A 15,573-nucleotide genomic window follows, 5' to 3' on the forward strand; every position below is an offset into this window, starting at 1 on the left:
GGATTCACAAACGAGAAACTAAGTTATTTTAAGAGCAAAAATTACCTTTGTGATCCATTTGGTATAAAATCGAGGGATCGATAGTAATTTGCTTACCACAACCCTAGCGCGCGCTTAATAGCATCACCTAACAGAATGTGTAGATTGCGCGCAAACTGTGTTCGGCCACCTTAAACGGCCGAGTATCAGCTTACAGGCTGGATAGCATTTTTAACACAGTAAAATACCGCATAAAATAACATATGGCTTAGTTTCCATTCAAGGGCGGCCGCTTAATACAGGTAAAAGTAACAAAGAAAGACAAACATAAGACTGCTACAGGGTGGTCACAGCCGCTTAACGAAGGTGGCCGCCTTATACAGGTAACAAATACAGCGTTTGTATGAGCGAACAATCGGGACTTTTAATACAGGGCCGTTATATACAGGTTCGACTGTAATATAAAAAGAAGAGCTGAATGCTATCTGTTTAGAAAATTTACATTTGGAAACAACTGCATTTTAATTTAAGATTATATCTATGATAGGAATTTGAATAACAACCAGCTAGTGGACTTGCCTCCAGGTGTTTTTGGTAAAAACACTGACCTGGGACGGCCGTAAGTCGACATACCTTTTTTATCTTTAAAATGATCCCTGAATAATTGATAATTATATATAATAATTAGCAACAACCGCACTGATCGTCTTCCGATTATATCTTGATAGTTTACGTCGTGAGGAACTGCTTTATGATTTGTTAGAGGGGCAATATGGTACAGGGAACGTGCCTCCAGAATACCTCGATGATAAAGCTGACCTGTGGGGTCTGTAAGTAAACGTTCAAAGATTTCCTTGTCTAATTCAAAGTGTATAAACTTGCGTTTTTCCGGCAATGAGTTAAACGAGGTTGAAATCTTAAGTCATTTTGTATTTTTTTTAATGAGAATAATTAGAGGCTTGAAACAATTGGTACTGATCATGGCTTATTATAACTCAAAACCGTTAATCTCAAACAAACTTATGTATTTTGACGGCGGGTACTATTGATCAGAAAATTTGTTTTAGGTGGATGTACTTAACAATTCTCCTTTAGCTGATAATTAAAAAGCAACATATTTTCCCTGCTCAAACTGAAATACATATTTTTGACAGGTTCTTGTCCAACAACGAATTGAGGTACTTGTCGCGAGGAATGTTTGACAACAATACCAATTTGGCAACTCTGTAAGTTAGGCCCTTCTTACATTACAGAACATTAATTTTTATGAACACTAGTGGGACGGAGACAATACCATCAATAAGATACCTAATCATCAAAAACCAAACAAGTCTTTCTAATTTAACTACTACTTTTTTGGCATTTATTATTCGATGTCTTCCTTCCTAATTTTGTTGTTTTATTTATTTATGATCCCGAGAATTCTCTAGAAAACCTTTGGACAGGGTTTCGCTTCAAAGCCCAATTTTTGGTTATGATTAACAAAAAAAAAACACAAAAACAAAAGACAAACAAACAAACAATGAAAACAAATTTCTCATCTCCCAACGAGGCATGCAAAACCAAATTTACGCCACATTAATAGTCCTAACTTTCCAAAATTAACAAAATATCGACATCAAAAATATAATGCATTTTTAACAACGCGTAACGTTTTTCCCCAATGTATCGACCAGGACACCTTTATATTACTGAACAAAGTTTTTAGTTTACGATAGGAGATAATGCGACAATTAACTTTACAAAAAAGCTGTTGAACTGGAACAGTTAAATGTACAAAACATTATTTCCGAGGTGTATTTCTCATTCCATCAGTCACTTGTATGTTTTTTGTAAGGAAAGTAGCTCTAACAGCACTGTTTGGAAAAGCAAAGCAGGTTTGGTAGGTGCCAGATGCAACAACTCTTTCAGACACTCCCATCCTTCATCAGATATTCCAACTCCAAAAAGGTTTATGGACCTTACTGCTACCTTGGCCTTATTTTATTTTATTTTATTTTATTTATTTATTTTCTTTTGTATAGATGGTTGGAAGGTAATGAACTTCAAGAATTGCCTCCTGGGATATTTGACAACAATCCTAAGCTGGATACTCTGTAAGTGAGGCTTATTTAGCTGAAGAAAATGAAGTTTAGCCTTGAAAGAGAACACTGTGAAATATGAGGCTCTTAAAAGCAAAATGAAACGTTCTTTTGCCTGTGACTACCACAAGTCTTCGAGATCAAGATTTGAACACATAATTATATGGGCGTTTGTGAAAGTTTACATATTTAATGTTATCATTTTTTTTCTGTTTACCCCTGGACACGTGACGAAAACAAGCAGGATACAATACACTGTGAAAAGACTTGGAACTGAAATGACTGATCGCTGAACTACTGCCAGTTTTGCTTTCGAAAATTCACTCTAGCCACAAAATGTTTTCTACGCATAACTTATCTTGTTTAAGGGGAATTTCTCTTTAAAACATTTAATGTCACTGTTCTCGATGAACGTACCGCAACAGCAATATGCACTAAAGGAATGCGCGAAATGCTTAACAAACAAGATGACGACTCAAAATGGCGTTATTGAGGGGAACACTGCCTTGCAGTAGGTTAGTCAATGCGACTTCCGGTTTGCGTGACAAAAACAACCTCACTTATCCCCCCAGCACTACGAGCTGAATGGCAGACAGCACGTGTTGGATCGGACAAGAGTATTGGTTAGCAGGCGACAAACAAAAGCAAAGACGTGAACAAGCTTAGGGGAAGTCGCTTGTGCAGACTTAAGCGCACCACGCGGGAGTGACCCTTGTTTATTAAAGCAAGGAACGCAAACAACCCATCTCCAAATGGAAGGGTGGGAGGGGAAAAACATTTGACAAATTGACAGCAAATACTGACTACACTGCACAACAGAACTGCGAATTGAACCTTGAACAGTTTGCTTGGGATTCTAGCAAGTGTCTGCTTACTTAGCCAGTAGTTTAAGCTGTACTATACAGCGGCTTGGCTTTACACGTGTACTTATCAAGTTATGAATGAGGCCTTAATACTTTCGGCCAATGCAAATAAATGTTACAGTAAGCTAAGAACGACAAAACCATAATGTTGTGAGCTAAGCTACAACGAAACTATTGATTGTGCTGACCTTAGAAGCATGACTACACAGTAGCTCCACTGAAAGCGATCCGCCATGAATAGCTCGCTGAGAACAAGTTGCGCACGCGAGCCACGTTCCATTAACAATATTTTACTAATCTGACAGTAAAATCTAATTTTACTTTGTTTCTGAGCGGCAGCACTCAGTGGCTCGGAGTTCATGGTGGAAGAAAACAATCGGATTGTCTAGCACTAGAATACAAACTTTCACGCCATGCTATCTTTTTGATGTAATATCCGGGAACTTTCTTTTTACAAATGAGGAACTTTTGCCTGGATTTCAATACTTTGCCAATACCTGCGAAATACACTAAGTAAGAAGGGATCCCCTTGTAATACCTGACGAAAATACCTGTGGTCTAATTTCTGCTTCTTCCGCCTGTAAGTATAGCACTCAGAGCCAGAAACCCCACAAGTTAGGCTTGCAGCCTGTCAAAGCAGAATAGGGTGTTTTCTACAGACGATTCCTAGGGCACCTATTTTGCGTGTATGCAGCTGCCATGACTGCATATGTCCAAAACTCTTTAGTTAAACTGCTCTGTATCTACCCATCTCAAACACAGTTCTCCAGTGGCACTTAGCAGCCTCATTTTGATGAGGGGAATAAGGCGCAGAAGTATCCTGCCTTATCTGGTTATTTCTGAGAAGAGACTAGAACTCGTGAGATGTAAATTACCCGCCGTTGTCAGACCGTACGCATTTGACCTTAGCAAATGGAGACGAGTCCGCTAGAAATCTCACTGTGGCAGCTACGGTGTCACTCTCATTCTTTCTTCATTTCTTCAGAAATCGTCAGTGAATGCTAAATAATCTCTATAACCTTCTCTAGAGGCTGGATCAACAGGTCCAGCAAGGTTAGCATAGACTTATTTATTCCAATGATTCAGTCGGCATGCATCAGGCTTCCTATTTCTACTGTGCGTCAGTTTCCCTAGTACACAAACCTCGCGATCGCTAGGTTTACTGGTGTTGTTCTGACTTAGCTAGATGCAATCTACTGCATGTTCTAATTTCAGAATGTCCTCATAATTAGTGTCCCAGAATTTCTTGCCAGTCCTTCAGACCACATGTGGTAGCTGGCAGAATCAGAATCAATCAAATCACCATATGTGCTTACATAATACAATGTACCATGTTTCTCAATGTTAAATTTAGTACCGTCCTTCTAAATCAGTTCAGCAGAATCCGGCTAGAAAGTAACACTAGCACCCCTCTCGGTTGGAGCTTGGACAAAAAAGATATCTTGAGGATATGATAAAATGTACAAAGCGTTCTTTAGAGTCGCCCTGGTGTGTGTTCCAGTTGAATCCTTGCTGGTTATTTTCACGGCTCCTCTCTTGAGCGCAACATTGTCTGATCGCAATCCATTTGCTAGTTCAATGTAGTGTTTATCCGGCTTGAGCGTGTTGTCAAACTTGGCTAACTTGGATTCATCAGCAATGATGTGCCTTCTTCTTCCGGCAATGTGTTAGGTTTTCTTGAATTTGCTTCGCCTGCATGAGTGTTGGGTTCAAATGGGGACAAGTGTTCTACTTCATTACATGTGAATCATCTGCAGTTTCACAGGCCTGATTAATCTTGTACATGTCTACTCTGTTCTTCGCCATGCGACGACGCGTTCTGTCACTTTGTGACTTACTACGACAAGTGCTACACAAGTGTCCAGTCTTAGTTTTTTTTCTCTTACACTAGCATTCAATATGACCTGATTAGCCACGTTTGTAACAGGTGATACCATTCTTGGTTTCCTTCGCATTTTGGTTAGACTTAATGTGCTTATTTGTATCATGTTGATAAGGAAAAACCTCATTTGCATTTACTTTCAACACACTTTTACATTCGCGACTACAAAACTAGTTTCGTCAATAGACCTCGTCAGTTGGTAGCCACAGTTTGTTTTTAAAATACAGACGACTTCATATAATATAGCACGAGGAATAACCCTATCTAAGTAACTAAGTAACAATAACGCTATATGGATAGGGGGTTAAAAAAAAATGCAAAATACAAAATACAAAAACAACAAATAACAGCAAAATATATATATATATATATAACAAAATGAAATAAAATCAAAAGATAGTCCAGTTCCTATTGTGCAATAGTCATATGAAGTAATGTTTGTAGCTTCTTTTCATGTTTTGTCTTTTAAGATCAAGGTTGTAGAGCAATCAGGTATAACCCTCAAGAGAATGTTACAGAGGTCAGACCCGTTCAAGGAAAAGAACTGTCGCAACATCACCTGTCTTGTCTGCAGCACTGGAGGAAAAGGATCTTGCCACATTACCGGTGTCACTTATGAGCTGGTATGTCAGGTTTGCCACCATAAGTACATCGGGGAAACATCTAGAAGTGCTTACACTCGCGGTAAGGAACATTTACGTGCTCTGGAGCAGCGGGAAGAAGGGTCAGTGATGTGGAGACACTCCTGTGACAAACATGGGGGAGACGTCCCCGGCTTCATCATGAATGTCACAGGAATGTTTCAAAACGATGCGATGCTGGGACAGATCGCTGAATCGGTCAGCATTCATCAAGTTACCGAAGGTCGATTGATCAACACGAAAGGCGAGTGGACGTATTTCCGGATCCCAAGGGCTGTTGTCACGCAAACATGAAAAGAAGCTACAAACATTACTTCATATGACTATTGCACAATAGGAACTGGACTATCTTTTGATTTTATTTCATTTTGTTATATATATATATATATATATTTTGCTGTTATTTGTTGTTTTTGTATTTTGTATTTTGCATTTTTTTTTAACCCCCTATCCATATAGCGTTATTGTTACTTAGTTACTTAGATAGGGTTATTCCTCGTGCTATATTATATGAAGTCGTCTGTATTTTAAAAACAAACTGTGGCTACCAACTGACGAGGTCTATTGACGAAACTAGTTTTGTAGTCGCGAATGTAAAAGTGTGTTGAAAGTAAATGCAAATGAGGTTTTTCTTTATCACTATGATGTTGAGTAACACTTTCTTGGCTTCGACAAGCAAAATTTCACAAAGATGCTTATTCGTAGCCTTCATAATTGAGTCATCTCCGGTGGCTGTTTTAGCTCCTTCTGTGTCTTGGAAACCTTGTAATGCGACTATGAACTTACTGAATGTTTGCTGCCTCTCGCTTTGGGTAATAACAACAAGAAACGGTTTGTGATCATCTGGAAAACGCCTCAATACCATGGCTATAAGAAGACCACCAGTCACGGTTTCTCCTGCGCTTCTAAGGACTGCCGAGCAGCAGTCTCTGTTGTTATAACATAGTCAGTCACGGATTCATTTGCCTTTGCTAGCGACGTCAGTTCAGCATACAATGCGACTACTCTTGGCTTGCCCGTACCAGCATAATGGGCTTAGCATCTTCTATTCAATGCTTTTCTTCCATCATCTACGGCATCTCTCATCACGAGGGAAAGACTTTTATCATCGAGAAACTGAATCAGGTCGTCGAAAGCTTCTCCGTTCTTAGTTAGACCTTCCTCGGTCTCTGCTAACATGGTGTATTTTAGTTTTCGCATTCGCATGTATCCAAGAAATTTAACTTCCCACTGTTCGTATTTACGTTCAACTCCCTCGAAAAGAAGCCTTCCATATCCTGAAAGATGTTCACTACTGGGACCATAACCTGTTGGGTTTCAATCGACCATTATGATGGGGGAAAAACAATCGGATTATCTAGATCTAGCACTAGAATACAAACTTTCACGTCATGCTTCTTGTTGATTGTAACATTTGGGAACCTTTTATATAGGAACGTTTGCACAGGTAACCTAACGAGGGGAAATTGTAATGAGATCACTCCTTACACAAGCTTCTATATATGGACCTTGCAAAAACATTGCTCGCCCAAATAATATTTGTAAAACTGGTAGTCCCACTTTCCTTGGCAAGACCTAAATACCAAAGAAAAAGATATGAAAGGGAAGGATGACCACGACAAAAGAAAGATTAAATAAGACATATCTGGCAGACACATTCCGATTGGAAAACAATGTATCAAAATCATAATAGATGCAAAATTCAAGAACTCATCCGAACATTTCGGTGGACTGCGTTGGGGTTCAACACTATAAAATGCAGTTGGCATATAATCAACAAGAGCAACACCAATGGCATCACTCGCAACCAGCAATAATTTACTGTGATACTTAGCCGGGGGGGGGGGGGGGGGATCATTTGAAGGAGGTCTAAGAAGTAATCACAGACTTGTCTAGCCAAGTTATACTTCGAGCTGTAAACGGTGACTGGTTAGAGACTTCACAGAACAGGTTAACCTGGTGTACAGCAACAACATTCATTACACCTGGGTATCATTGTAAAGAGGGACACTTGGTTCAGTAGGTACTTAATAGGGCAACAGTGAGAAAATGGGCATTGACATATCCGGCTGGATGTTATTGCTCCTTGGTGTTTACGATACTGCCATGGCAGACTGTTCTTGTTTTATTCCTATTATTTTTTTACTTATAACGGAGTTTGGGAGACCAAAAGATATAATATTCATCACGAAAACTCTCCTTGGAAAAGTTACCCAATTTTCAGACTTTCTTACAAACTTAAATTTTTGATTGTAATAAATACATCTTATTGCCTGTTAGCGGGGAGAGGTGCAAAGAAAATTGCGATGCGCCCGGATAACAAAGGCGAAGAAAATATTGCGAGCAAGATAAAACGAGAAGGAACTGGGGAGAGAGTCCTTCTCGCCTTTATTGTTTGCTTGCATCTCAATTTTCCTCTTCCGGATTCTCACTATCAAAGCCTGGAACAGGCTGCATCCCAAACAGACTTTTAGGAGCGTAGTCAAAGTCCACCCAATCCTTACTAACAGCGTGCTATGCTTCACGGCTGCCAGACTACGTAATATAGATTTTCTGCTGTTTTCATCTCTTCATTTCTTATCCATACTGACTAAATTGTTTGAACAAATGACTCATGTAGCTTAAAGTAATGTGCCGTTTCAATAAACAATTAAAATGATTCTTCAGTCCACTGCTCATCTTCTCAGTACTAAAATCCAATTTTGCAGGCAATTCGAGTTCACTCACATTGCTATTTTAACAAAAAATTAGCACTTGTTGAAACATTTTAAATGACCCTGGTAGTAAGTCTAATGCTTCACTGTTTCTAAATCCATGTAAAAAATAACATGAAAAATACACCAATAAAAATAAATTCTGCTCCTGAGAATTAGCCTCTTAAAAATTGCCGCTGCCAAATTTAACTATTTCTCAGTTATTAATCAATTTACATCTAGGTAATGCGTACCCAAGACCAAAATTAAATGAAAAATAGAGTTTGATAACGCTGGTATCAAACCACCCGTCAGTGTTCTTGCAATGACGTTTGCGAAGCAGTTATCATCATCATCATCATCATCATCATCATCATCATCATTTATTTGCCTTTATGTGCATAACAAATTATTAAGAGCAACTTTCCCTAACCACCGCGTGAGGGGCGGCACAAGGTCGGAAAAATGGACCCCTTGATATTTCGTCCAGAGATAACCTATGGTATGCTAAGAATCGTGATATAAGTTTTAAGTTCTAGAGTTTTACATTTTGGAGAAAATTACGAAAAACCGTCGACAACCGGTGAAGCCGAAAAATCACAGGAATGAGGTCAAATTTCATGATCAGATAATCGAACTCGCGTGAAGGCGCATAGCAAATTATGGTTTTTCTTAGTTTATAATTATATTTAGGAGGTATTGCTAAGCTGCTTTGATGATGGTTTAGACTTACAATTGTAATTCCGAATTCCTGGAGAGCAAGCGAAGAGAACCGAAATTTGTAGACTTTGAAAATCAAAAATTCCATACCGTTTTCAAATATCTCAAAACATACTCGGTATTATGTAGAATTCTTTCAAAATTCAATTCTAGCAAGTAAAAGAGCTGTTTGTGAACGTGATATAATTTTTTTCTTGGCAAAAGTTATTTGTGAGGCGAGCGGCCCCATGCAAGTTGACCCAATTTGACCTTTCGAAGAGATCTTGTTTAACCAGGTAATGTAAACAATTCTACTATCCTTAGCTCGCTTTCTGAGCAAACCATTGTAAAACCCTGCCATTTCCCATTAAAACTACCCAGTTAACCTGAGATAATACTTCGGTTACAGCTTACCTTCCAAATGGGTGTTTGAAGGCAAATAATTTTGATGTTCTTCGCTAATTTTCCCGTGTCTTGCTGCCGTGCTTAGCCACCGGCCTTTTCATCACTACGGCATTTTCTAAGCGTCACCTCTTTCTGGGTTGTCCAATATTTTTGTAGGACCTGGATCCATGTCTTGCATATAAAGCATCCTCTGGTTATCTACTGAGTTTTGTATTGAATATTTCTAATGAAAAGAGGCAAGAATGTGAAGGAACTATTAAATTGAACTGAAAAACAGAGGCAGATCGATGTCACGCAATCTTTACATCCAAGTGATCACGTGCCGCAAATACATCCGCGTGGATATTTTTGTCTTGCTCTTGCTCATTTCTTCATTTTCTTCTTTACTAGTATACAATATTTTCCTTTTGATTTTTTGTAACTTTTTTATTTGTAAGCACAAGCCTATTTCGAAGGAGAGTTCTTTGTATGCAATACTTTGAGTCGGTGTATATGCACGCAACACATTTACTTTTCCCATTTATTTCGAGTGACTGTGCAACAAACTAGAAATCCTATCTAGTTTTAGCTCCAAAAGTCAAATGCCTGGGAAGGTCCATTGCTAATGATTTCCTAAAGCAGAAGAAAGGGAATAGTAATATATATCTGAAAAAGGGCTAGTTACTGGCCGCAAAGCGAGTTTTTGTAAATTGTATTAATTGTATTTACCGATTTGCCCATGGCAGGTGAATACGCAAATAGGTCCCCTTCGTGGCGTATCTAACTTTTTTAGGATTATGCTCGACAAGGTACGTTTTGAGAATGATGAATTGTTCTAGAAAGTGACACAGGCACACTCGCAAAAAAGAAATCTGAGTGCTCCTCGGATTTCTTTTTTCCGAGTATGCCTGTGTCACTTTCTAGAATAATTTATCATTCTCATTCATTCACCAGGCTGGAAATATACCATCACATTTATTTCATATACGACACGTTCGACATTCAAATCCTAGCAGTATGCAGGATGTTTTTCCCGTGAACCTAGTTTGATGGCCTTAGCTCCCACGAGTCTCCTGTAGCTCAGTGGTGCAGCATCCGAAATACTAATCGGAAGGTCTTAGGTTCGACTCCTGATAGGAGCACTCGGATTTCTTATTTCCGAGTATGCCTGTGTCACTTTCTAGAATAATTCATCATTCTCATTCATTCACGAGGCTGGAAATATACCGCATCACATTTATTTCAAAAAGGCAGGGCTGTCAACTCTCCGGGATAATCCGGGAGTCTCCAGATTTTGAACCTTATCTCCCGGTCTCCAGATTTATGTCTGTAATCTCCAGATTTTGAGCCGTATCTTCTGGTCTCCAGATTTATGTCTGTAATCTCCCTGATAATTGACGAAGTTTTCTATTTGTCGTAGACTCGAATTTGCTGACAAGAATATGTAAAATGTTTAGCGTTGTTTCTGTTAGTGTTTAATGTCCTCCCCCCCCCCCCCCCCCCCCCCCACTGCTCACTGAACCCGTGACTTTGGCCTGGATGGGACGCCTCTGTAAGGCTCTGTGTTATTGCTGTCCGGGGAAGTCATATTCTCCATATTTGAAGACGTGTGAGGTTGACAGCCCTGTAAAGGTGCCTTTTGCTGCAGAAGTAGACGCACGCTTTCATATGATTCTCGAAAACTATCCCTTTGGAAACTGAAAATGATTTTGCTTTTGGGTTCGCACAGTACAAGACATGTTTCTTTTTGCACGAGTAAAGAGCACGTAAAACTGTTTTGAGAGTTGCCATCGAGAGGGATCTGTGGCAAACGGTTTGTTTACCTCTATTAAAAAGGTTCATAGAATTCTCACTTATTGGTCGTTCGCCCGATAAGCGAAGCTACGTAGCACGTGCGAGGCTCCTAACTTTTTCTTAAATTCGGCAAACCTTATTACGCGGACAAACTCCACTAGCTTAAAATCTTTTCAACTTACAAAGATATGTGCAGGAAAATGAGTTTAGGTCTTTTTAAAGTGCATTGTATAACCTTAAGCGCTCACTTTGTCAAAAAAAAAAATTCCTTTGAAATCAAACATTAATTACAATTCGGCAACAGTAATTAGGACGCATGTGTTTACTTCTGCCGAAATTGAGTCATTTGCTTTTGACCGCTTTGGCTACCAACTAGCCGCTGAAACGAGCAATTTCTCTCCATCTTCAAATTTTTCAACCGATGACTCAATTTCGGCAGAAGTAAACACATGCGTCCTAATTACTCGGAATGCCGAATTGTAAATAATGTTTGATTTCAATTTTTTTTTTTTGACAAAGTGAGCGCTCAAGGTTATACAATACACTTAAAAAGACCTAAACTCATTTTCCTGTACATTTCTTTGTAAAGTTGTAAAGATTTTAATCCAGTGGAGTTTGTCCGCTCAGTAAGGTTTGCCGAATTTAAAAAAAGTTAGGAGCCTCGCGCGTGTTAGCTTCGCTTATCGGGCGAGCGATCGAAGATCACAGCTCGAACGCCGTGAGAATTCTATATTTAGAATCTTTTTTGTAGAGGTAAACAAACCGTTTGCCACAGATCTATTTGTGTTCGGTAATTATCGGTTCTAAACTTAAAAAAAAGATCTCTCTCGATGGCAACTCTCAAAACAGTTTTACGTGCTCTTTGCTCGTGCGAAAAGAAACATGTCTTGTGCGAACCCAAAAGCAAATTATTTTCAGTTTCTAAAGGGATAGTTTTGGAGAATCATATAAAAGCGTGCGTCTAATTCTGCATCAAAAGGTATCTTGTTGAACATATAACTCCTAAAAAGTTAGATGCACCACGAAGGGGACCCATTGGCGTGTACACGTGCCATAGGCAAATTGGTAAGTACAATTAATACAAATTACAAAAACTCGCTTTGCGGCCAGTAACTAGCCCTTTTTCAGATATATATTACTATTCCCTTTCTTCTGCTTTAGGAAATCATTAGCAATGGACCTTCCCAGGCATTTGACTTTTGGAGCTAAAACTAGATAGGATTTCTAGTTTGTTGCACAGTCACTCGAAATAAATGGGAAAAGTAAATGTGTTGCGTGCATATACACCGACTCAAAGTATTGCATACAAAGAACTCTCCTTCGAAATAGGCCTGTGGTTACAAATAAAAAAGTTACGAAAATCAAAAGGAAAACATTGTCTGCTAGTAAGGAAGAAAATGAAGAAATGAGCAAGAGCAAGACAAAAATATCCACGCGGATGTATTTGCGGCACGTGATCACTTGGATGTAAAGATTGCGTGACATTGAACTGCCTCTGTTTTTCAGTTCAACAAGATGCCTGCTACACTGGCATTACGCGTGATGCTGGGGCTGATTCATTTATTCCAACTGTATGCTTTGCCGATTGATAAGACTATCCTTGCTAGTGGAATAGTTTAAGTCACGACGATCGCGTTACATTGTTTCCTTTGTGTTACGCGACTCAGAGTATCACCGGAAATTTTAGCCTCCCACGCAGACGTTCTTAGGGCAGGAACGCGTGACGAACCCCCAAGAACGTCTGCGTGGGAGGCTACGGAAAATTTGTGAAATTCCATTACGATAACGTAAGCTTCTCAATGACCTCTTTTCAGTCTCGCGTCGTGGTCTAAGACTGTCAAACAAAGCACGATTCCTTCGCCAGGAACTCACCAATTTCCACCGTTTTACGTGTCGGGTGCTTCTTAGAAGTTATTCTTTCGATTTACCGCTTCAAAATGGTGAAATTTCCGTTTGAAAACGGCACACTTGAGTCCAGAACATGTTAAAACGATATGGCGCGACTATTTAATCCGTCATTAATAAATATATCAAATGATGCATTGACGTCACACAGGTAGGGGTGAGTGGGTCCCCTCCCTCACGATATAAGCGACAAGAATGGATTTTGATTGGCCTGCCTTTGTTGAAGACAATCAGAACAATACATCCCGAGTAGGAGAGGGGAGAGTTTAATGAATAAATTAATGTACCGATTTGTAGCCACTACGAAGAAAAAACAAGATGCCTGCTACACTGGCATTACGCGTGATGCTGGGGCTGATTCATTTATTCCAACTGTATGCTTTGCCGATTGATAGGACTATCCTTGCTAGTGGAATAGTTTAAATCACGACGATCGCGTTACATTGTTTCCTTTGTGTTACGCGACTCAGAGTATCACCGGAAATTCTGGACTCAAGTGTGCCGTCAACGGAAATTTCACCATTTTGAAGCGGTAAATCGAAAGAATAACTTCTAAGAAGCACCCGACACGTAAAACGGTGGAAATTGTTTGACAGTCTTAGACCACGACGCGGGACTGAAAAGAGGTCATTGAGAAGCTTACGTTATCGTAATGGAATTTCACAAATTTTCCGTAGCCTCCCACGCTGACGTTCTTAGGGCAGGAACGCGTGACGAACCCCCAAGAACGTCTGCGTGGGAGGCTACGGAAAATTTGTGAAATTCCATTACGATAACGTAAGCTTCTCAATGACCTCTTTTCAGTCTCGCGTCGTGGTCTAAGACTGTCAAACAATTTCCACCGTTTTACGTGTCGGGTGCTTCTTAGAAGTTATTCTTTCGATTTACCGCTTCAAAATGGTGAAATTTCCGTTGACGGCACACTTGAGTCCAGAACATGTTAAAACAATATGGCGCGACTATTTAATCCGTCATTAATAAATATATCAAATGATGCATCGACGTCACACAGGTAAGGGTGAGTGGGTCCCCTCCCTCACGGTATTAAGCGACAAGAATGGATTTTGATTGGCCTGCCTTTATTGAAGACAATCAGAACAATACACCCCGAGTAGGAGAGGGGTGAGTTTAATGAATAAATTAATGTACCGATTTGAAGCTACGACGAAGAAAAAGAAATCGTCCCGTTTTTAGACACGGTATGCCCCCTCAGGGCATCCCGCGTAAAAAAGAAATCGACCCGTTTTAAGACACGGTATGCCCCCTCGGGGCATCCCGCGTAATTAGTTCCTTCACTTTCTTGCCTCTTTTCATTAGAAATATTCAATACAAAACTCAGTAGATAACCAGAGGATGCTTCATGTGCAAGACATGGATCCAGGTCCTGCAAAAATATTACACAACCCAGAGAAAGGTGACGCTTAGAAAATGCCGTAGTGATGAAAAGGCCGGTGGCTAAGCACGGCAGCAAGACACGGGAAAATTAGCGAAGAACATCAAAATTATTTGCCTTCAAACACCCATTTGGAAGGTAAGCTGTAACCGAAGTATTATCTCAGGTTAACTGGGTAGTTTTGATGGGAAATGGCAGGGTTTTACAATGGTTTGCTCAGAAAGCGAGCTAAGGATAGTAGAATTGTTTACATTTCCTGGTTAAACAAGATCTCTTCGAAAGGTCAAATTGGGTCAACTTGCATGGGGCCGCTCGCCTCACAAATAACTTTTGCCAAGAAAAAAATTATATCACGTTCACAAACAGCTCTTTTACTTGCTAGAATTGAATTTTGAAAGAATTCTACATAATACCGAGTAAGTCTGAAATGTCAGCCGTCTCTCTCTCCCGCGCCCCCTGTGGGTTGGGGAGAGGAGACGGCTGACATTTCAGACTAAATACCGAGTATGTTCTGAGATGTTTGAAAACGGTATGGAATTTTTGATTTTCAAAGTCTACAAATTCCGGTTCTCTTCGCTTGCTCCCCAGGAATTCGGAATTACAATTGTAAGTCTAAACTATCATCAAAGCAGCTTAGCAGTACCTCCTGATTAACAGTATAAACTAAAAAAAACATAATTTGCTATGCGCCTTCACGCGAGTTCGATTATCTGATCATGAAATTTGACCTCATTCCTGTGATTTCTCGGCTTCACCGGTTGTCAACGGTTTTTTGTAATTTTCTCAAAAATGTAAAACCTCTAGAACCTAAAACTTATATCACGATTCTTAGCATACCATAGGTTATCTCTGGACGAAATATCAAGGGGTCCATTTTTCCAACCTTGTGCCACATTTTTTTTAATCTCACTCGGTCCCTATAGAGAGTTGCTCTTAATAATTCTTGGAGAAATTCAAACCAAAAGTTCACCAAATTCTGTGATAATTAAGATCACTTTTCTAAACCTCCTTCACAGCAGTGATTTCTTTGTTTTCACCTCATGAATTGTTAATAAGTTTGAGAATGAGCTCTTATGCCATGGCAAATGTAGAAATCTTGTTATGGCTGATCATGACATTTATCACACTCACCACTTGCACCATTCGTACGACTCGTACCAGCGTAATCTTCACTTTAAAGACTCGAACAAGTGGTGTGTGTTGGACATGACTGATTTGTGGCACTAACAAGTTAACAATTCTACTTCCAAAAAAAGTTC

At 39.6% G+C, this 15,573-nt stretch overlaps 1 protein-coding gene across 1 annotated transcript in view; it reads left to right on the top strand.

The window, feature by feature from the left end:
• LOC146461512 (uncharacterized) overlaps positions 1-15,573 on the top strand; it is a 190,709-nt gene that overhangs the window by 91,610 nt on the left and 83,526 nt on the right. The window contains exons 13-15 of the mRNA XM_085086896.1: positions 527-598; positions 708-809; positions 1,134-1,205. Coding sequence (XP_084943022.1) covers positions 527-598; positions 708-809; positions 1,134-1,205 — 246 coding nt within the window. The remainder of the gene's footprint in view (positions 1-526; positions 599-707; positions 810-1,133; positions 1,206-15,573) is intronic.

This window comes from Pavona decussata, unplaced genomic scaffold (genome assembly GCF_977016875.1).
Source record: "Pavona decussata unplaced genomic scaffold, jaPavDecu1.1 SCAFFOLD_198, whole genome shotgun sequence".
In the NCBI taxonomy this organism is placed as follows: domain Eukaryota; kingdom Metazoa; phylum Cnidaria; class Anthozoa; order Scleractinia; family Agariciidae; genus Pavona; species Pavona decussata.